The following is a 24,309-nucleotide window of genomic DNA, read 5'->3' on the forward strand; positions in this document are numbered from 1 at the left end:
TTAAACCGCATAAACACATTTCATTACACCAAATACACCAAATAATGTTCTTTTTAGCAGCATCATATGACCCCTTTAAGAAAACAGATGAAATTGCCCAGCCCTACTTTGTACATGGACCAGCAAACATCTTACATAAGAGTCGAGCTCTTCACAATATCCTAATGGAAAGTGTATAAAAATGAAGGATGGAGAGATTGCCTGTTGACTTCTGATGATGTCACCAGCTTTTAGAGACCAGATGTTGGAGGAGTTCCCCAACAATGTGAATAACAGCTGTCATATGACCCTTTCTGGCATGCAGTGCTCGGCTAATGATGTTTGCCCATATCTGATGGACTTTATAGAATTGTTAAAGCGCACATTGAACTAGTTATTTAGGCTGAGGGTCATTAAAGCTGAATGTTTGTATTTATATGCATGTTTGTCGGGTATGGAGGCTAAGTGTTTTGTTTGTGTGTGTTTGAGTGGGTGGTGCAGGAATGCAGTCTGATTACAGAAAGGAGTGCCTTAAAGTTACTGTGTAATGGTAGAGCATTTTCTACATGGCTACACTGCTAGCAGTGAGTAAGATTGTGTAAATCAAAGTAAAAACAGACTTAATCACAATCATAACAACTGTGTGGAAAGTTATGAACATGTATGGACAACATTAACTCCAGTTTAAACATTCTTTTGAAGAGCTTAAGATTGATCACCTTCTTGTTTTTGGTTGACGGATTCATTGAAATGTCATACAAATTCTTGGATGATGAAGCGTTTTCAGAAAAGAGGGAAGTTTTTCCACCTAGAGACTTACTCAAGGCAGTTTTAGTCTTTTTTTTTTCTGAGTTCCTCTGAATGCATACATAGTGCCATCTGCTGTATGAATCAAGTTATTACAGTGTTGATTTTTATGATTCACAGTTAGCTGTGGCTATAAAATGTGGCTGATCTGGCAGCCGAGAATATCCTCTTAACCTTTAATTTCATTTGAAACTGAAACCTTACCAGGACTGATAGTTTGTTTCTTATTTTAATTTTTGAGTTTATTGTTGTTATGTGGGTGTCTGTCTACATGTGGGCTTCAAGAGGAAGCATTCTCTCTCTCTCACTCTCTCGCTCTCATCTCATCTCAGTATTGGTCATCATAGGAAGTGTCATTTTTACATCACTGTGTGCTCACGGGCACAGAGGATTTACACAGACACTGAGAGAGGTAGAGAAGTAATGAACATTCACATAAACTTCACAAAAGTAAAGACTGTAAGACATTCGTTTGGGCTAAATAGAAGGATTTGCTTCATAGAAACATGGCTTATCACTTCTGTACTTCCTGCTGTTGGTGGCTGTGGGTAAGCTTACTTTATTTTACTGTCAAGATGGCAATGCAACTACACATACCACTACTCAGCCACAATTCTTCATGCTATCTGAGATAAATGCAGACAAATGCTAAGATGTTTGACTTTTGGATGAAGCCAAATTTAATTTTTTATTTTTTTACTAGCATAGATGCATTCAGTCTTTTATAACATTGATTTGTGAAGTTGTTTCTTCCCCTATGATTTGTGCGTATCATACTATTCAATTATATTATGTGACCAAGTCACTTTATGTGACCAAGGTGAGGCCTCAGTAGATGCTTCCGGTTGTCTGGCTAATTAAATAGATATTGTTTTCACTCTGTTCTTTTAATTTCCTGAAAGTTATTCAGGTGATGGATGTGGACAGATGGCTCACCCTCCATAAAAATTAAATTTTTTTCTGTCTCCCCAGGCATCTTTGAATGAATCAGATATGGGTTTTGGGCTCAGGTAGTCAAGCAATTCATTCTGTATATTGTACTTTTTTGGTATCTATTATTATGTTATTAGAAATACAATAGTATTTTCTGCTTGTATTGTGCAAATGTGAGCCTAGTACTCATATGCAGTATCAGAAATATTAAATATAGATAGATGATATGGATTAAGTTTATAGAGTACACATTTTATTCAGCTAGCGCTGCTCATTGACTGGCTGTGTGCATCTTGCAGCTAGACCAAAACATATGCCTCTGTATCATTTTTATTGGTTTTATCAATTATCAATCATTTTAGTATGCATGCCAGCTGTATGAACCAGTTCTGTTAATGTAAATGGCCAAGCCAATCTTAAACAGTGCACAATAAACATATTCAAGCAACCAGGTCCAGTTCCCTTCTAAATCATCTGCACATCAACAGCATCTCTTTGATTGTCATATGACTATAGGAGATGGTTTCGGTGAAAAAAAGGAGTTCAAACACCAAGGAGTTTAGATTTGTTTCATTCCCAAATTTGAGCTTCTTATTGAGCAAACAGATCTCTTGCTTTAACACTTAACTTTGCCATTGCTGTGTCAGAGGACCTGTCAGCTTGCACTGAGTCATAATACTGGGATCAAATAAAATGAATCATCTCTCTCACAGCTTTTGTTACATGGCTTGATATAAGAAAAGCCAAAACATCCGCATATGTCGTAGCCTGAACCACCACCTGTGTATGCTGTAATTTTCAGTTTTGATGTGTAAAGTGTTCACACAAAGGAAGTAGCATAAGTCAGTGTTACCCTTCCTGTATAAGGCCATATCCGGTCTAAAGAGGAACATCAAACAATTTAGACCACTTGTTCTGTTTGGACTTTAGAATGACTCTTTGTTGTCTTGATGTAGTCAGAGTAATAGGATGTAACCCAGTAATCAAACCCAATATGCTGTTGTTTGTCGTTAAAGGCTAACCCTTTTGTGTTGTCATGTTACTGGGATATTGGAACAGGCGACCGACTGATGACCAAAAATGGGGTCATGTCATTTTAAGCGAAATATACCTACTCAACCACACACAAAGTGTACACATAAACACAGTACTGTCATATTGGGGCCAAATTTATTTGACAATTATGTTACACTACATTAGTTAGAAACAGCTGTAGTTTGACAGCATTTTTAAGTACATTGAAAGATTTGGGTTGTCCTAAACTAACGTGATTACTTTGGTAATGTGCTTTTATGTCTGTTAATAGTCACGAGGTTTCCAAAACTAGGGTGGAGTAAGTAAAGCTCTCTATCATAAACTATACTGGTGATGTACGTTATATATTTTCTAAGCAGCACAAACTATGACTGATGTCTAAATAAATATGCTGTATGAAAACGCAGTAAGCAGGAGATTCCAGTTCTTTGAGGTGGTTTTACCATCAGGCAGATGACTGAATCATGAGCAGTGCCTCTGTGACTCATTTGAATGCCAGGCTGACATGATGGTTTTCTTGTGATAATACATTAATAAAAGTATTGTAGTCATTTTACCACTCAGCACTGTGGCTAATGTATGTACTTAAATTATATATGTGACCCTGGACCACTACACCAGTCTTAAGTCGCTGGGGTATATTTGTAGCAATAGCCAAAAAAACATTGTATGGGTCAAAATTATCGATTTTTCTTTTATGCCACAAATCATTAGGATATTAAGTAAAGATCTTGTTCCATGAAGATATTTTGTAAATTTCCTACTGTAAATATATTAAAACTTAATTTTTGATTAGTAATATGCATAGCTAAGAACTTCATTTGGACAACTTTAAAGGCGATTTTCTCAATATTTAGATTTTTTTGCACCCTCAGATTCCAGATTTTCAAATAGTTGTATCTTGGTCAAATATTGTACTATCCTAGCAAACCATACATCAATGGAAAGCTTATTTAGCTTTCAGATGAGGTATAAATCTCAATTTCGAAAAATTGACCCTTATGACTGGTTTTGTGGTCCAGGGTCACATATGGACGTCAGCCAGATTCTCCTCATGTCAGTTTATATTGTATCTGTATTTTAAATCTATCTTTGCCTCTATGCTGATTATCTTGTAGTAAGATGTGTGGTTGTGTACCGATTGTCATAAAAGAAGGAAAGCAGATTCCTATTGCTCTGTCTCTATAAAAGGAACAAAAACTAATTTGCCATTGATTGGCTTTTGCCATTTATAAGACTCTCTTGTCTTGCTGTTCCTTAATCTAATGTTAGTGATTTGTGCCTTCTGTGCCAGCTAAAACTGGAGCCTGTAGTATTTTATTTAAACAGAAATAGTTTTAATGTTTTTTTGTTTTTTTTTTATTAAAGGAATCCACATGCAAGTTTGCTTGTAAATTAGTGACCTAAATAGAATTTTGTATATTTCATATTAATTTTATCACAATATTTAAAACTGACTTTATTTCAAAATTTTAATTAGATCTGGAATCTTAGACTTATTTGAGGTCTCAGACTTATGAAGGCCTCTGTATGTGTGAAAAAAACACAACTGACACAGTGATTTAGATAGCTATAATAGTTCAGTGGCATATGGTTATATTATTAATTTTATTATTTAGATGTAGATTTGGTTTCAGGTGTGGTTAATATGTGAGTTTTTTTTTTTCTTCATTTACATACAGTGTAATTCACTCCCAGTCCACTAGTGGACGCTAAATTGCACCTCAGCATTTCACTGGCTCTGTCTTCTCCCCCCCCGCCCCCAATTTGAACTCATTATGTTAGTTCATACATCAACGAATCCCATAATCTATTAAGATGTACAGAAAGATTTGCTAATTTCATTTTTGCTTGTGATCTGTGTTGATTTCAAAGACTGAAAATCAGAATTCAGATTCTGAAGTTCAGTAAGCGAATATGGAAATAAATGTCGGGCCAAAAAAGGACAGCAAGGTTTGGTTGGTCATCAGTGATGTTGGCATGACAGATTGTGTACATTTGCAAAGCAAACTAACTCATTGTACCATAGGCTTTAAACACCTTACAAGCCAGAGTGAATTACTCTAACATGCACAAGTATGTTCTAGTAATCCCATTTATTTGTTTCTGTTAACAATTTCTTCTTTTTTTTTGGTTTCTTTCATCAAGCATTCTTCTGCTCTCAGCAAAACGAGCTGCTGACAATATTGCATAACCAATGCACCTCTCTCCATCTGTCTCTCTCTCTTTTTCTCTTTCTCTCTCAAAGCTGGAACAGTAGCAGGGAACACTGCAGTGCATATATCTTCCTCTCCCTCTCTCTCTCTATTTCTCTCTCTCATGCTCATATCACTGGCTTCCCTTACCCCTCCCTCTCTGTCTCTGCTCTCGTTTTTCTCCTCCCTCTGTTTTCTCCTTGAGTACAAGTCCTGTAGCACGGGGGACAGAGGCAGGAAAGCTGACGCATTTCTGTTCTACCTGCCAGTACCTGCAGGGACACATTTAAGGACACCAGAGGAAAAGACCACCTCGAAACATTATTTGTATTTCAATGCCTGCGAAACCACCTGGATACTTCTGGCTCGTAATTTCCATGTTTTACGAACAGACTTTTCACCCTGGACTTGTGTGTACTAGGCATTCTAGCAACAAAGAAATAAGGAAACACTCATCTTGGTCTCCAGCTTTCCGTTTGACCCTACGTTGAGAGTTACGGACGTTTTCCGAATTGACAGGTGGACAGTTTTGATGCTCTTTGGGAGATGCAGTTGTGTTGAAGTAGCTCGCTCTGCCTGACAGGTTTGAGACATGACTGGGAAAGTCGGTGTGTTTTGACAGCTCTGATTCATGAGTTGACTAGCGCTTGTTTGAATGTGTGACTCTGCTGACAGATCCACTCAAAAGACTCTCAAACATAAATGTAGGAGCAGTGCACTGCTAATTTCAGACCATCTCTAGTGACGCAGCTTGAAGTGACATGACGTTTGTCTATGAAATATGAATTACATTTGCATGCTATTCATTCATTGATGCATTGGTTGATTGAAATGTAACTATTTAAAAAGAGTTGCTCAGGTTAATAAGTAAGGCGTATTGAATCAGCTTCCATGTCATCACGCCACTCTATTTTTTGTTTAGGGACGTAATTGCAGGTGCCTCTGTGGTTACATAATAACTATAACTTTGTTGCTTTGTCAGTGAGCATGAGACATTGCAGAACTGCTGTGTTCGCTTGGACAATCCAGTGTCCTTTATTCTAGCTCTTACTATGATGTCTCAGAAAACTGTATTGTAGAATGATGACTCTATCAACAGTGAGTCATTTATGTACCTAATGTAATTTTGAATAATCGCTTTTGAATAATCTTAAATTAGGAGTACCTGAGTGACTTTCTGTTACTATATATCTGTGACTCGCAGTTGAAAATGTAGCTATTGAGGTGCTACAAAAAATAGTCCCCAAACTTTGGTCAAGCATTGTTGGAAGTTAGATCACGTTCGACTGCTTGGTGGCAATTTGCAGTTTGTTTCATACTGCAGTACAGAGTGGAGCACAATCTTTCCTGGCCTCACTCTGGAGACATGCTGTACCAGAACAACACTTAAGTTGCTGGACTGGGCTAAAGAGGAAGTATCATAAAGTGCCACCCAACCATGGAGTTTAAAAACAGATGCACGTTCCACTGGACCTGACTGGACTGGGGTCCCTTTTAAATTGAGGCCACTTCCCTGAAGGTTGAATTGGACTGGTAGTCAATGGACCTTAGAGCTTCCATTTGAGAGTCTTGATTGGATGTCCACAGTGTCCCAAGTTAAAGAACTTCACTGAAAAATCTTGGCATTGAGAGCTTTCCATAAGGACGCAAACGTTTATTAAATTTACTCACTCTGAATCCTGAGAGATGGAGTACCTGGGCGACAAGCTGTCGGTGGCCCACACGCAAGTGTCGGGCTGGATGGGAAATGTGCGCCGTTCCCTTCAAGGTGCCCTCAACTTGGTCTCCAGCAGTGTAGAGAGAAGATCTGCAGGAGGAGGTGGAGAGGACGGAGGCGGCTTTAAGAGGGCCGCCTCTCTACGCAGCCTGGCCAGTCGCAGCCGAGAGTCCTTCCACAGATTCAGCCTGCGCAGCCAACAGCGCTTATCCCTACGCAGACGAACCACCTCACTGGCTTCACCGAGCACTCCCTCGTCTGTAAGAGAAATATATGCAATTTTTATCTCTGCATTACCCAAAATCATCATCTCTAAAACCACAAATACAGAGTAGTGCACATACTGATTTCCCACCTGGCACCATGTAGTCCTCAATCTTTGTCTAAGTGGTCACTTTCCATTTAAACAAAACTGCTTAAAGCCTTTCTTTTGTCATTGTCTGAACTTGAAACTGAGCTTGCTTCTGTAGTTGTCTCAAGCTGTATGGCTGGAATGGGCAACTTTGGTCCTGGTGGGCCACCGTCCTGCAAAGTTTAGCGCTATCCCCTATCAAACACCTGAAAAAACTGACCTCAGATGTCTTCAGGATTGCTTGAAAATTACAGGCAGGTGTGTCTGATTAGGGATAGAACTAAACTCTGAAGGACAAGGACCCTCCAGGACCGAAGTTCCCCCCAACACTGCACATTTTGCTTGTCCCCTTTAATCAAACACACCTGATTCAGGTCGTCTGCTCATTAGTAGAGACTCAGAGACCTGAAATGGGTGTGTCAGACAAAGGAGACATGCAAAATGTGCAGTGTTGGGGGTCCTCCAAGAGCTTGATAGGAGTCCTGTTCCTGGGGATCTACCTCCATAAAAAGTTCAGTTCCAACCCTAATTAAATAATACACCTGAACTAGCTTCAGACGTTTGTTGTATTCGACTCTTAAGTGCCCTGCGAAGTGGATATCACAGGATATTCCGCCATGATTCCAGTTCGAAGGGAGCATATATGTTCCATTCAAAGGGCATTAAAGTGTGCGAGACATGAATTTAAATTGTATTTATTTACAGATGTATATTATATCACACTTCTCTAGTAAGTTTCGTCTGTGTGTGAAGACGCTGCAGGCAGTAGTGTAGCGCAAATCCGTGAATGAATGTTCCGAAGTGAAGTAAACGTCAACAGATTTCCCGTGCTCAGGAAGTAGGGAGCAATGAACACTTGTGTAGGGACCATGTCAATCTGAACACAGTTCATGCATGGAGCTCTCTTCTAACGAGCTGGTTGTCTGAATCAGGTGTGTTAAATAAGAGAGACATGCAAAATATGCAGAGCAGTGGTCGCCAGGACTGGAATTGAGAACCACTGAGATAATGCATAATAATGATAACATCGCTCACAACAGGCAAAAGTGACCTAAAGGAATTGGCTTCAAATTTATTTATTCCAGAGTCTAATCTGTCCCGCCACGGTTTCATAATAAAACGAAGATATATTTATACCTCTCATATAACATAAATGTTTTTTTAACGTTTTGTGTTTCACGGCATTGCTTTGGCAAGTATCTGTCAAACGAATTAAAACCGAAAGCAAATAATATGACTTATCAAGTCTGTTTGCGCTGCTTGTTTCAAAGTGAAGCGCGCACATTGCGCACGCGATCGGCTCGTGATCCGGTGTTTTCCGTGTCTCAGAGCTGCTCAGTTCACAGTGAATGCAGTGAACTTCGTTATTGAATGTGCTGTAAGTTTAGCACGCGTTTGGGAACGCAATGGCCACCAGTTATGCATAATTTGCACATTTTCATAATTTTCAATATTTTAATGGTCAAATGTTTACAGTATTTCATTAAATTAGTAATGTTTGTAAACCTGTTTTCACAGAAGCTGGAGTTTTCCGCCAAAATAAAAGCTTAAGGGTTTATCTCTTGCAAGCATGGCCTAAAATTAACAGATGCACACAGAGAAAATACTGTACAGGCACAGCAAGCTCACTGTTGGGAAGAAAAATATAAATATTTGGGGTGGGGGTTTATATGAATGTATTTCTGAAGGGAACTGACTTCACAAAAGTTTTGATGGCATTTTTCCCCCTCTATCATTGTTGATCCATAAGCACCAAAATATTTATGGCCGGTAAATTTTCTGAAGTCACCAGCCACTGGCAGATGTGAATGTAGTTTTAGGCCCTGCTTGCAAGTGAAGAAAAAATAGGAAAATAGGAATACAAGTTTTGATGGCATTTTTCCCCTCTTATCATTGTTGATCCATAAGCACCAAAATATTTATGGCCGGTAAATTTTCTGAAGTCACCAGCCACTGGCAGATGTGAATGTAGTTTTAGGCCCTGCTTGCAAGTGAAGAAAAAATAGGAAAATAGGAATACTCCACGTCTTAATTCTGATTATGACTTTAGCCGGATTAAGGTAATAAAAAATCTCTGTTTACATGGTAGATTCTTAATCAGAGTATTGTCTTAATCGTATTAAAATCTGAGTATTGTTGCCCATGTAAACGTACTGAGTGTCACGTGACTTATGCTGTCAGTTGCGTCACTTCACTGTCATTCAACTCCTTTCCTTTGGCTTAATGGGAGAGTAAAGTGTTTATTGGATGCAGACTTCAGAATCTCAGTGGAAGTAGTATGTCATCCAGGGACTTTTTGCCTATTGTTTTATGAATAATGTGAATTTTCAGTCCACATACTTTTTTTTTTTTGCCTACTATATAGTAGTAGGCATACATGTACAGGGCAAGACCTGAAGTGGATGGGTCAGATAAGGGAGACATCCGACTGCTGGTGTGCCTACAGGAACAGGGGTAGGATACATTAGGCTTACAGCAGTTTTATAGGAGGTGCATTTAGAGACTTCCTATGTCATTCAATCTGGATAACTTTCACATCTAGATTGTTAAAACTTTTAAATCTAATTTTTATACCATGTTCCTGTATGTTGTATACATTTTCTTTCTTTTGTACCTGGTACCTCTCCATCTCCTACTCTGTATGTGTTTGTGTTTGGTGGCTTGACCTTTGCAGAGGTATAAGAGAACCTTCGAGATGCGCACTGAGCCCAGAAGGGCATTCTGGGAAAGCTAGGTCAGCACGATTGACACAAAATGTAGACATCGTCTGCATGGGTACTGTTTCATGCATACTGAAACCTGGCACTACACTGCAAGGATAGTTTGCATAAACTTCTTGGACATTTACATGCATGTTCTCTATTACACTCTCTCTTTTTTTTTCAATTGTGCAAATTATTCTGTGTTACTTCTGAAGCCATACGATAGCTTAATGTGAGCTACATATGAATATTTAAGTCCTTAAAGTTCACACAAACTCTTTTCTCCGCTGTGGCTGTCAGTCATTCGTTCCATGAATGTTTTTAATGAATGGATTTTATAATAATACAAATAGCAATGTGTAACATTTTACCATATTTAGTGCAACATTTTTATTTGTTCCCCACAAAATATTGTTTTTTCACTAAATGTTTGGATTTCTAAAATTATTGTACACTGATTTTTCTAGAATAACTTTTGCTGCCGAATTATCCACTAACCTAGTTTATGATAAATTTTTGTCATAGATTATAAATATACATAGGCCTATATTTTTTTCATATTTGTTGTTTATTTTATTTTTCTTTATAATGAAGTAGTCTGTATCTAGTAGATTGTGAAAGAATGATTATCAGTTCCACACACAGAGATATATAAATTCTACATTTATTTAAATGGGGGAAAAAAAACTTCACTGGTATCGGATCGGTATCGGTATTGGCCAATACCTAACCCTAGGTCTCGGAATCGGTATTGGAGGCGAAAAAGGCGGATCGGAGCATCCCTAGTTTAAGCCGGATGAAAGGGGTGTTCTGCTTGTTCAACAACACACTGAGTGATCTCAAAAGCAAGAAGCTACTGTTTGTCTAAGACCATGAGGTGGAGTAAATCAGGGAATGCTGGTGGGCAGGTTTTCAACTAGATTATATACCCCCTGATAGCTGAGTTTCAGTCATGTCACATCTCATAATACTCATTCACTCTGCTGTCAGTCAAGGGCTTTTCCTCCATCACTCAGACTCTATTTGTGTGCTTGTGTGTCAGAAAAATTGAACAAAATGAACTGTACTGTACATTGATCAAAACAGGTATGTAATCATTGTAACCGAATTAACTAGTGACATACATAGGAAGAGTGCTCCATTCACCTTCAGCCTAGCTATATATTACCACACACAAACAAGCTGAGATTATGAACACTTTGCATGGAATAGTTTGAACATTGTAACAATTCTTCACGGTTTACAGACTCAGAATTATGCAAGTTTGAAAGTAAATGTGTACATTAGGAGCACTTTAAGCATGTTATTTGAGGCAAAGCTCCAGTGAACTAGTTATTTAAAATGACAAAACTGCACATTCTGACCAATAATTGTTTTGACCAAAACGCTTTCTTTAATATTGGGTCTGCCAATAATATATATTAGCTTTCAAAAGTTTAAGGTCAGTTAGATTTTTTTGTAAGAAATGGATACTTTTATATACATTAATTAATCAAAAGTGATAGACATTTTAATGTTACAAAAGGTTTCAGTTTTAAATAAATGTTTCTCTTTCAAACTTTCTATTTATCAGAGAATCCTGAAAAGATCATGATTTCAATATCAATAACAAATAAGAAATGTTTCTTGAGCAGCAAATCAGCATATTAGGATGATTTCTGATGGATCATGTGACTCTGAAGACTGGAGTAAATTTATATTTACATTTAGTAATTTAGCAGACGCTTTTATCCAAAACGACTTACAAATGAGGACAGTGGAAGCAATCAAAATCAACAAAAGAGCAATGATATACAAGTGCTATAACAAGTCTCAGTTAAATTACATTTTAAAATATATTAAAATAGAAAGCAGTTATTTAAAAAAATGTGATAATATTTCCAGTTATCCGCGAACTGTTTATCATGGCTGCTGGAAGTGCATTCTTCAAGCATCAATTCAGTCGCATCTTCCTCTAACTTGATATGTTAAGGTAAATTTCGGAGTTCTGCTTACTAAATGATTTGTATATATGCTTGCCTATCTACACGGCCTGAAATTTGGTGTGAGGTTGCGGGTATTGCATACAGTGTTAACTCCCGCAAGTGCCACGTTCGGTAAATTCTCACTTATTTATAAGACGTGCGATCTGCGCTGCCTCGTCTCTCTCTCGCGTGCATTCTGCAGCGGTCACTTGGATAAGTCGTTGCTTGTTGAACTTGTTGACTTTTGATTAGTTTGAGCGTGTGATGCACGCTGTGAAAAAGTGTGTTGGAAACACAAATTGAGGACCAATCTGCACCTTATTGATGACCCGTGGCATTAATATACTGCATCTGTGCCAAAGTGCACTTGCGCATAAACAATTTTCAAGTTCAACATTTTTGTTCCGTTCAGTTGTGGATGCTGCTGATTTCACCGAGACCGCCGCGGCTCAGCAAAGAGACATGCGTGTGTGTGTGTGTGTGTGTGTGTGTGTGTGTGTTCTCTACTCACACTACATTTTTTGGAAGGTAATGGTACTTTTACTTGAGTATATTTTTTCAGTACTCTTTCCACCACTGAATATTTCACAGTCTTACTATTTTTACTGTACTTTTGATTAAATAAAGGCAGGCTGAATGTGCATAAGAGACCTTTTTTGAAAAAAAGATTTAAAAGTCTTGTAGACCCCAAATGTTTGTACTTTTGATAGTGTATATTGTTTGGATAATTTGTCATCTTTTTAAATAACAGCCATTCATTCTCAAGTGCCAGAGGGCCTTGTCCTGCTGCAGTTGAATTTAATATATGTAAATTCAGTCTGTCAAGCATCTTACACTGCTCTTTCACAATATCAGCTGTTAATGTTTGATGTTCCCTCGGGTAAATGTAGCCACACCTTTGGTGGGAATGTTTTGTGAGAATGCCAGGAGATGAAAATGAGTCTCTTAGCGTGCACACACACACCAAGAAACATGTACAGTACATGCACTATGGGAAATTAAGAAAGGCTTAATAATTGCTTGCGTTGATTATGAAGAGACACAAAGAGGAGATTCGGTTTTGGAGATAAGACTCCCACAAGTGTAAATAGAAACACTAATGCATCTCTATGAAAGGCCAAACATCAGCGTGTTGGTGGAAAAGTGAAGGCTACCCTTTTCTTTCTACCTCTCATCTTTTCTTTCCATCCGTTCATTGTTTCTTTGCTTCCCCTGACGCACTCTTCATGTTCATGTAGTGAGATGGAGAGAGGTTTTCAAGTTCTCGCTCTCTCTCTCTGCTGCTGTGTATTTGTTATTTTCACACTGAAAGGTTGAGATAAGAGTGTTCTTATCCAGGGCTTTGCCCTTTAAAATAAGATATTGTTCTATCTAGACCTACACCCTTATATTGTCAGAGTGGCCCTTACAACTAATGTTTGTCCTGAGTGTACCACTCCCTCTCAGTGTGTGTGTGTGTGTGTGTGTGTTAATTTATCTGTGGTCGGCAAGCACAGAATATCAGTCGCTTTCCAAGGTGAGCAGACCGTTCATAGGTGTGTCTTCGTTGGAAATGCATTGTTGTTGTTAGTGAGCTTTGTTTATGAGACTTGGAAGATTTACCTGCCTTAAATAAAGCCAAATTGTTTGGCCAGCCAAAAATGAAAGCATTTATAACCAAACACACACATTTCATCGTCTTTGAGGGCAGATATATGCAAAGATGTGCAAAAAGTTCACACAGACATTTTGCTGATGCATTGTGTTCATAGCCGATGCTAATGAATCAGCACTGCAATACATGCTAAAAGCTTTAGGTTAATCAGCCACCAGCTGTTTGAGACATTCTTCTTGGCTTTTCTGGTCAAGTGATTAGTGTAAAAAAAAGTGTAATTCCACCCTGTGTTTTGGATTTGGATTAGTTATTCAGAATGTACTTTTTTATTTTTATAGAGAAGCTTTGTCAAAATATACTGTTTCTGGCATTAACTTTTGTAGAAGCAACCATTTGATTACCCCAGTATGGTGCTTCTGCAAAAATATACCAGTTTCTGTGAAAATACCAAAATAGTTGTATAATTATACTTTTATTGAATACAATTTTTCTGGCATTTAATCTTTAACCGATGACAGTGGTGACTTAGTATTTAAATAGCACAGTTTTATTATATTAACAATAGGTGTAGTAACTATGGTATTTTGGTGGCAACTAAGGTTACCCTGGTAAAACTAGAGGTTCATATTCTATTGACTCCAGCAGTTGGTTTCATAGAGCTGTCTGATTCATTACACTCTTTAGTCTTTGTGCTGTGCATACGGATATGTTTCTTTGTCTGTCCCAGCATGTGTTTATGACTATTGGTCAACCGAAATGGGTTTTTCTGAAGCCAGTGCTGGTACTGAACTACAGACCAGAGTGACCCATTGCCAATATAAAATAATCCAAATGAGATGTACACAAAACTGATAAAACGGAATAAACTTTTATTTATTTATTTAAAAATCACTTCCATTTTTATTTATAAGGTTTGAGTTCTGAATATTTATAATTAGCATTATTTAAAAAACAGCTGATGCATGTCCTCATTTAGAAAGCTAAGTGTGTGTGTGTGAGATGAACAGTTTATCAGGTGGGAGCACTGCTCTGATGTTGTCCAGTCTGATTCTCACTCCTCTCTGTTGCCTGTTACTCTTCCTGACAGGAAAGGCAGAGCTGATGAATGGCATCCTGTGCTGTTTTCTCTAATGCAAACAGCCTCAACACACACTCTCCCTCTCATTCTGTCACACACACACACACACGCACACACACACACACACACACAGTCTCTCTCTCATTATTACTAATGACTTAATGCTCAGGTCGATACCTGTCATCTTAAATTCTGAATTTTGCCTTGGTGACTGTGTGTTTAAGAATTGGCTCCGTTTTTAGTTCCATTTTCCAGTTATAAATTAATTTGAATTTAAAGTGACTTTGCCATGCCCCACAGGATGTTGAATTCGAATTGCAGGAGGAGGAATTTACTGCAGTTAAAAGAAAGTCACACATCAGAGGAACTTCATTAGTCCACCACCACAAAAAATCAAACAAGAACAGATCACTTGTTCTGTTAAAGGTGTCCAAGGTGTAAACCTGTTTCATCTTGTTTGGCTACATTTGGAAAGTAAATTAGATCATTCTGAGAAATTATGTGTTCTTCCACCATAGTTGATATGAATATTAGAGGTTTAACGGTTCAGATTGCTCACGGTTCGGTTCGGTTTACAGTTTTAGGGTCACTGTTCGGATATCCATAACTTTTTGCCAGCATGGTCTGAAGATGATCCAAGTCAATTTTGATGAAAATTGGACCAATGGTCTAGGAGTTGTTCGAAAAAGTAGGTTTTCATAGAAAACCAAAATGGCAGATAGGAAGTGCGGCAGATTATGGCATAATAAGGGTTGTAAAGGTATGAGATTTTCACGGTATGATAATCGTCTCAGAAAATATCACGGTTATTACGGTATATATAATTCTTATCAGTAACAATGACTCTTAAAAGAACAAGAACAAGTTATTTGAGTGAACAAATCCTTTATTACAACAATCATGAAACCATTTTAATGAAAGTATTGAAGTCTCCTTTCTGAAAAAAAAAACATTTAAAAAACAATAAAGAAAATGAAGCTTTGACCTTATGTATATCTATATCACACTTTAACATTTTAATTAATGTTTTAAAATGTTAGCAAATGAAAATGTACTACTTTTATTTTTGGCAAAGTTAAAACATGGACAAACATGATATTCCTTGAAAACAATGTTTAAATAAATAATGTTATTATAAAGAATATTATTATTGTTGTTATAACTTTGAAGTACATTGTACAATGATAATATATTTCTGTCATAATTTCAAATTAAATCGAACGTTTATTTTGACAGGTTGTAGCGGACCTTTGAGTTTCAGAGTGTATTTGACAATGGTTTTTCCCAAATAAAACTAGGAAATGTTTATTTACGTTTTCTCTCAGAGCAGCTCTGCTTGATGTTCATGTTTATGTAGACGCTGAAAACACCATTAGCGTCATGCGTACTTCAGTATGCAGTAGACAGTGTTGGGAAGGTTACTTTGGAAATGTAATAGGTTACAGATTACAAGTTACCCTACTTAAAATGTAATAAGTAGTGTAACTTTTCAATTACTTTATTAAAGTAATGTAACTGATTACATTTGATTACTTATTGATTACTTTTCTACATTTCTAATGTTTTCAACTGTTTATCATTTTCAAACATTTAAACTAGGCAGGGTAAACCTTACAGTAGTACTCAACACTGATTACTGTCACACTTTCGAAATCCTTCACTTGAATTAAGATTATATTTCAATTTTAAAGTAGACATTGGATGCAAAATTCACTTTTACGGAATCTAACAATGCCTTGGAAAAAAACTGTTAATCTTTAAAAAAGTAAGCATAGCTATACATAAACCCATATATGAAATAAAAGAGTTATCGAATAAGCTTGTTCTAAACTCCTGAAACATTGGTGTTTCATATTTTAGAGCAGTCACTGCAATTTATGAAAGAAATCAATTAAATCTGTATGTGTTAGTGTGTGTAAAAACATCAGATGTAACCCCCTTTGTAATCCTTTAGTAACTGTAATTTAATTAACGTTACACATTCTGCGTGTTTTCTATATTTTATCCAAGGGCATTTTTTTTTACCATAGAGGGCATTTTCCCACTAATCACATTAATACTTTCATTTCAGATTCTTACATTTGATCTATAAATTCAATTATAATGTGATTATCTATACGTTATCAAATCAAATCATTTACACTGAAAAATACAACTGCATTAAATAACATTATGAGATTCTTTTAAATATTTTTGAATATACAAACAAGAAATGATGGTGGAAATGATACTTTTCAACGAAATTAAAACGCCAGTAGGTGCCAGTAGTGAGCATTTAATGAGTGAGTCATTGAGTCGTTCATTCAAACGATTCGTTCCAACGGCAGGTGCGCTGTGTTCCGCCTAAAATGTAAGTGACCTAATATTATTGTATGTCCTTATTGAACTGTTTATAGAACTATTAAACAATCGTAATGGTGAAAACGTTGTGTGATGTTGCCTAACTAACTGTATTTTAAATATAAAAACTTTCCATTTTGAATTTTTACCTCAGCATGCTGAGCTTCTTTGTGTTGTGTGTTTTAATTTCTCTTGGAAAGGCCGCTTGAGCCTCGCCTCAGCAGCGCAACCTTATACCGTCAGTACATGCATTTTATACAGCAGCTATATCTACTATTCGCCACTTACTCTAATTAAACCCTGATCATATCTACTTTTGATTTATCCATCCATCCGATTGCGCGTTTTACGTGACATTCTCGTTATACTGTAAATTCCATGTTCACGACTGCACCGGGTTTCCCTCTGCATCACGCAAATCATACGGCCTCAACTTATAACTTGTTATTAATGCGACACCTTTATCTGCACGGAGGGATGGTGTCCGCGAATATGAGCGAAGATGTTGGATGTATTGCCTGCTTCTGCAGCCACTTTGTGTCCACATTTTTTGCAAATTGGATCCGTCCTCAAGGACAACCCCGCGTACATTTTTTTTTTTAAATATCCGAAGTATTCCCATACTGCAGATATTAACTTTTTTTTCGGCGGGGATGGAGATTAGATATTATCTCTGTCTCTGTCATTTTCTCCGCTGCACGTGCGTGTAAGCAGCCAAGTGAATGCAGAGTGAAGCAGCCGAGCGGAAATAAGTTGCATATGCACGGGTGAGATTTTTTTCATTCATTTTTTTAAAACCGTAGATATGCAAATGTTTACAGTATGATAACCGTGCACGTTCAAACGTGATAAACTGTCATAGTGGTATATCGGTAACAACCCTAGGCATAATTGGTATTGACGTTTTCGGCATGACTCAAGGAATCTATCAAGACCACTCTCATGACAACAGGCAAAACTAATGAAAAGCTATTAGCATTTTTTTCAAATTTCATTATAATTTTTGACCACAAGGTGGTGCTTCTCCTAAACTTTTTGAGCACCTTCAGGGCATGGTGCCGAAGATACTTGTCGAGTCTTAATGAGTTTTGTAAAAGATTGCATTTTACTCCATTGGTATTTTATAGAATCCATTATGCCATCTATCTGAACAACATATCCAGGATCTCTGGCAAAAAAATAGGCCCACAGCATAAAAGATCCAGCAGTATATTTCATTGTACACATGGGGTACTTTTTTTATCCCTGTGTGCACCAAACCCATCTTGAGGGTTTGCTGCTAAAAAGCAAATTTTTTAGTTACATCTGACCATAGAAGCCAGTCCCATTTGAAGATCCAGTCCATATTTATCAAGGGTATGAATAATTTTGAGCACAACTGTGTATAGATTTTTTTCTGTACATCCATGAAACATGAAATAGTAAGTTCCGTGTCGCCAAGCCACAACATCTCAACGCTCCCGATAAAATATTTGTTATTAAAGTATAAACATTTACAGCCACTATTATTTTTAACAGAAAAGCAAGCATAGGCTGCTGCGTTTGGCATGGCACAATGTGAGCAAAGAGTGCTCCTTTTATAATCACTAAAAAACTGACATTTCAGTTCATCGCGATCTTACAAAGCTGTTATACCACAATGAATATATGCACAATGAATAATGTCTACACTGTGTGTTATAATGAGAGGATTCGTGAGCACGCAGATTTCAGAAGAATTTTACAAGAATTCCGGCGTTTTGTGCGGTGAGTGGATTTTAACTTAAATGCTTCTGATTGGCCTACATTGCTCAATGCTGCAAACACGTGTTATAAATAGAAACTCTGCCTATGCTTGCGCCTGTTAATCATTTTAATTTTATATTAGTTGTTATTTTGTGCAATAGATGAATAACAATTTATTTGTTTTTAGATATTTTTGGTTTAGATATTTTTTCATTTGCGGGAGTCCGGCGAATCATTTTATTCTCCCGCATCCTGCACCCACACTCGCCAGTATTAAATCTTGTCCCGCGGGTCTCGCAGTATTCCCCCGAAAGTGCAGGTCTCTACTTCGAAGATTATACTCTCTTTGAAAACCGTGAGTGTCTCTTGACATAAAATGGGCGGGCCTGATTAAAAGTCGTGGAGGGCCGTGTTTGGCCCGTGGGCCTTGTAATTGACACATGTGTGCTAAAGTGTTGCGGAGATATAGCCTCATGTCCATTTTGGTATGCTCTTCATCAAATTCATTTACACGTTATTCGAGAACAGTTTGGCTAATCAACTTGAATTCCATAACTTTTTGCCAACATGGTCTGAAGATGATCTGAACCAATTTGGGTGAAAATCAGACAAACTGCCGAGGACAAGTTCGAATTACTATTTTTTTTTTAACTATTAAAAATTGCAAAAAAAAAACTTGACTTGTAGAAATTTTAATTTTGGTGTCCAATTGACTCAGCATGAGCCAAGGAATCAGAGGAAAAAAATATTTTGCTTCTAAAAATTTACAGTTAAAAGTTATTAGCATAAACGGGTTGAGTTAGAGACTCCAAACTTGCTATGGTTAATGTTGACGCTTACCACAAGTGGTTCTATGGGCTTCCATAGACTTCCAGAGCAGAAGAAGAAGAAGAAATCTCACAGATACAATAGGTGCCTACGCACCTTCGGTGCTTTGGCCCTAATAATAATAATAATAATAAAAACATGCACATAAAACATAACAAAATGACTAAAACTTAAATTAAAATTAAAATGAAAACTGAAAATATAAAAGTAAAAAGTAATTCAAAATATTAATAAATATTATAATGGCTTATAAATTATATAAAAAAACAGGTATATGTAATAATATAAAGGTAAAAATGAGTTAAATTTACTATTAAGAACAACCTAAAATCTTTCTATTGTAATGAAACATCTTCACCCTGCTTGCTGCCTCAACTCCTATTCAGAAATTGATTTGAACTTCTCAAAAGGATTTTCAGTTCAGTTCTGATTGGCACAAACCCCTGACAGTCACATACTCACAGTGCTCACACTCAGGTCTGCTTGTGATCAGAGAGCTGATGACTCTGTTTGTGTGTATGTGTCTGTGTGTGTGTGTGTGTTAGATACACTGTACCCTCTGTAGTCTCCTCATTAAAAGAGGCACGGTTGAATGGATGCGCTCACCAGTTCAACCAGTAGATTTCTATGAGGTTATCATCGCAGTACTTTCATGGCAGTCTCACCAGTATCTTCCTGTGCTGTTTCCTGTCATTCATTTTCTCATGGTCACACAGTTTTTGTGACTCAGTTTTTGTATTTTGCAAATAATTTCCTGGTATTATGTTACAGCCCTGAAAATATCAGCAGCTGCCCAGTTATGACACCAGGGTGTTAGTTTAAAGTGGTTTCTGTTACATGATGGGTTTGTAGTTGAATAGTGATCAGGGTTAATAGTCCTGCTGTTCTGTTCTGTGATACACACAAGAGTTTTATGCCCCGCTGGGCAGATTGCATCTCTTCACTCAGTGATTGGCTAATGTCCAGCTTTGGTTCTGTGATTTCACACCCAAAGGGAGTGGCTGGGTTGTTCAGTGTGAGATTTAGCTTCACCTGGTGGTTGTTTGCAGTGCTGTAGGATGATTAAACTAGCTCTCTATTTTCATTCAGGCCTTTCCACAATCAGAAGCATCTTGCCCATTCAGTAAAACCAGTGGTGATCACTGACTGTCAAGTTCAACTCTTATTATTTATTTGTATTTATTTATTTATTGTAAATTAAACAAAGTATTGGACAGTTTATTTTATTACACTATCATTAAAAAATTTTTTTTAAGAAACGATATAATTTTATTCAAAAGTGTCAGTAAGGACTTTTACATAAGAAAATATATCAAATAAATTGTTATTTCAAAGTTTATATTCATCAAAAAATCAGGGAAAAAAACTCAAGGTTTCCACAAAAATATTAAGCAGCTCAACCATTTTCAACATTGATTATAATAAAAAAAAATAAAAAAAAAATTAAGCACCAAATCACCATATTAGAAATAATTCTGAAGGATCATGTGACACTGAAGAATGGAGTAATGATGCTGAAATGATTCTGCTTTGCCGTCACAGGAATAAATTACATTTTAAAATGCATACAAATAGAAAACAGTTATTTTAAATTGTAATAATATTTCAGAATATTACTGTTTACTGTATTTTTTTATTAAATAAAATGCAGCCTTGGTTAACATAAGAGACTTTCTACAAAAACAAGCATTAAAAAAGTCTTACCAAACTCAAAGTTTTGAATGGTAGTGTGTTATGTCAGGATTTGAACACAGGTCTTCGTGGATATTAAGTAAGTTGTTAAAAGTTTTTATTTTTTATTTTTTTCCTTTGGTAATTTCCTGTCTCGTCCAGACAGCCACTGGTACTCCCTCAAAAAAAACATATTATTTTGTCAGCTTTTTAGTTTAAAACATCCTCTTTTCTTACTTTTTATCTACAGGAGCTTGTAAAACAATGTGTTAGTGGACAGGAGGAGAATAAAGACACAGACAATCTGGTGCAGGAGCCCGACAGTCAGTACGGCACATGGGAGACTGGACTTCGCACAGATGACAGGTGAACACATACGCCTTCCAAAAACCATGTAAAATCATAAACATTTATGTCATCAAACTAACATAAACACTATACCTGAACAAAACTATCCTCAGTCACTGTTTGCAAATCAACACCAGGATCAATTGCATCTATTGAGTGAGTCATCTGTAGCAGAGCTATAATGCTATAACGACCTCATGGACAGACACACAGGCAGGTTCATCTTCGTTACAGAGCAGACCGGGCTTGTCGGAGAGGTTTGGTTACGGCTGTGACTAAAGCAAGAGGGATTCAGATGAAATGAGAGCTGGTATATGTGGATCATTGGGTTGTATCTGTGCTCTAAAAAGGAACTTTGGATGGGTAGATGTGTGTTGTCAATGTCTATTAACAGGGATGTCACAAAGGGTGATGTAGCCGCCCAGTAACTCACAGATAACCAGTAAGTTTATTAGGAACTGCAAAATTATACATGGTTTAAATTAAATTATGAATGGGAGTCTGACCAACACTCATGTAGGCCTAAATGACGTGTGTGAATTAAATTCAAATCAATGGGCTACAAACCATCAGTGACAGATCTTTTGTTCCGTATTTTGCCATACACCCGAGTATAATGGATTATTGGAAAAGAAAAAAAATGTAGGGTGGGAACTTGGTTCTGTTCATTGCTTGTCAGTGGATGGAGGAAGATCTGAATGTGAGCTTGTAGTCTATTGTAAGGATCGTATTACAAGTTTAATCCAACAAAATGATTGGACTCCTGCATATGTGGCTAGAGAAAAGTCTGGCATTTTAGCGGAAGGTTGTTATGATGTTTTGATTAAAAATTACTAACCCTTCAAACTACTTTTGCTTTGGAGAAATGTTCCTCACATAATATGAGGGAACAAATATGAGGAACAAAAACAGAATGTGTCTGTTTTTGTGCTGCTTCTTGTTCATCTGATGTAGCAAGTGACAAAATATACCATCACAAATATGCTAGGAAAAATACTGCCAAAAAAGTCATAATAATAATAAAATAATGAAAATAGAGTTTCATGATCAGTAAGAAATCTTAGTAGCTAATTGAATACATACACTGTAGTATTTATACATTTAATTTATTTATGCATAAATCAAGCTGCTTCATTTTTTTTTTCCAATTCACTGGCCATAGACTGGAGTGGTAAAAAGCTAAGTTCGAACCTCATAGCAACCTACTTTTACAGTCATGTTTTTTGAATTTTACGTTTTCTGCACAAATGAAATACAGAGTGTTTTCAAATATCCCTTTCCTCCTCCTCAGCCTCACTCCAGCTACACCTTCATCTGATGACAACCTCACCCCATCTCCACGGAAGCCCACCCCACCCCACACAGCTGAACAGCCCCTTCTCATCGACACACCAGATGGCTCGACAACATCTCCTCAAAAGCAGACCGAGCTCCCATTCCCAGAGGTCAGTCTTCGTTGCTAAACCATAGGGATAGTTGGCCTAAAAATTAAAATTGTCATTGTGCTCACCCTCATGCTGTTCCAAACCCTTAAGACTTTCATTCATCTTCAAAACAAAAATGAAGATATTTTTAATGAAATTTAAGAGATTTCTGTCAAAGTCAATGAAACCAAAACTACCGCTTCAAAAAGTTCATAAAGAGATTGTAAAAGTAATCCATATGAATTGAGTGCTTTAAATAAAATTTTCTGAAAAGACATGATTTATATTATGAACAGATTTAATTTAGACTTTTATTCATGGATTAAACCACTTAATTCATGTTTTCATTGTCAACTTTTACAATGTCTTAATAAACTTTTTAAAGTGTCAAAGTTTTGGTGAAATGGACTTACAGTGGGTTGACAGAAATCTCTCAGGTCCCACTTGAGAGATTCTGAAATTCTGTCGTCACTTACTCAGCCTCATGTCATTTCAAACCTGTTTGACTTTCTTCTGTGCAACATAAAAGGAACATATTTGGAAGAATGTTGTTAACCAAATCATTTCAGTTCCATTCCATTATATGGACAAAAAATACAATGGAAGTCAGTGGGAACTAAAACGGTTTGTTACCAACATTCTTTAAAATATCTTTTGTTTTTCATAGAAAAAAATATAGTCATACAGGTTTGGAATGACATGAAGTTGAGTAAACAATTACACAGTTTTCATTTTTTTGGAGAACGATCCCTATAAAGACTCTAATTTGAATGCAAACACACAAAACTGTACATGGCATTTGTTTGAGATGTTGCTGTCTGTGTCTGTAGACCCCCACAACACTGTTAGACTCCAGTGCACTACGTGCCAGGGTCAGTCTGAACAAGAAGAGCACTCGCAGAGCCCCGCCTTCTCGGGGTGCCCGTCACAGCGCCCTCTTATCACAAGTACCCGAGGGAACCGGAGCAGATGATGAATGGTGCTACAAGGACTCAACAGGTACTTACATCTTAGCAGCAAGACACATGCGTACCTGCACATCTCATCCCATGAGGTTGGGTTTAAGTAGGTTGTGGGTCCTCTTTGGGTCATAATTATCTTTGTACTGTAGCAAAGTCAGTCAAATCTAGTCCTCTGGACTCATTCCAGTCTTTCTCTCTGTCTGTAGAGGAGAAGACAGACTCTCCTAAGCAGGGTGAAGACTCAGACTCTGAGGAGCAGGCCAAGGGAATCGAATCCCGTACTTCCTCCGTGTCTCAGCCTCAGAGAGTGGCGCTCTTCCCTGGCATGGACCCATCTGTTCTAAAGGTGAGGGGATTTTGGGGATTTGTATTCCCACCAGTTCCATTTCCTTAACCTTGTAAAGCCTGACATTTGAAATAATAGTCTGGAAAAATCTCATTTTTAGGAAATGGAATAGTTTATCGAACCTTTAGACAAAATCTGAAGGGGAAAAAAATTATTAAATAAAATAAAAAAATATGCCATTTAATGCAGTTGCTGATATTTTATATAGTAAAAAAGTGAGATAAAAATCTGATAGCTTGTAATGTAAATCAACGAGATACAGTATAACAAATACTTTATATATATATATATATATATATATATATATAT

The 24,309-nt window shown here is 37.0% G+C and overlaps 1 protein-coding gene across 2 annotated transcripts in view; it reads left to right on the forward strand.

Annotated features, from left to right (window-relative positions):
* LOC107684508 (zinc finger CCCH domain-containing protein 13-like) overlaps positions 1-24,309 on the forward strand; it is a 44,457-nt gene that overhangs the window by 14,870 nt on the left and 5,278 nt on the right. For both annotated transcript variants that reach the window (XM_016480780.1, XM_016480781.1), the window contains exons 7-10: positions 21,171-21,286; positions 22,560-22,713; positions 23,523-23,691; positions 23,861-24,000. In XM_016480780.1, the coding sequence (XP_016336266.1) occupies positions 21,171-21,286; positions 22,560-22,713; positions 23,523-23,691; positions 23,861-24,000 (579 nt within the window). The remainder of the gene's footprint in view (positions 1-21,170; positions 21,287-22,559; positions 22,714-23,522; positions 23,692-23,860; positions 24,001-24,309) is intronic.

The sequence above is a fragment of the Sinocyclocheilus anshuiensis genome, unplaced genomic scaffold (assembly GCF_001515605.1).
Source record: "Sinocyclocheilus anshuiensis isolate Anshui unplaced genomic scaffold, SAMN03320099.WGS_v1.1 scaffold1, whole genome shotgun sequence".
Lineage (NCBI taxonomy): Eukaryota > Metazoa > Chordata > Actinopteri > Cypriniformes > Cyprinidae > Sinocyclocheilus > Sinocyclocheilus anshuiensis.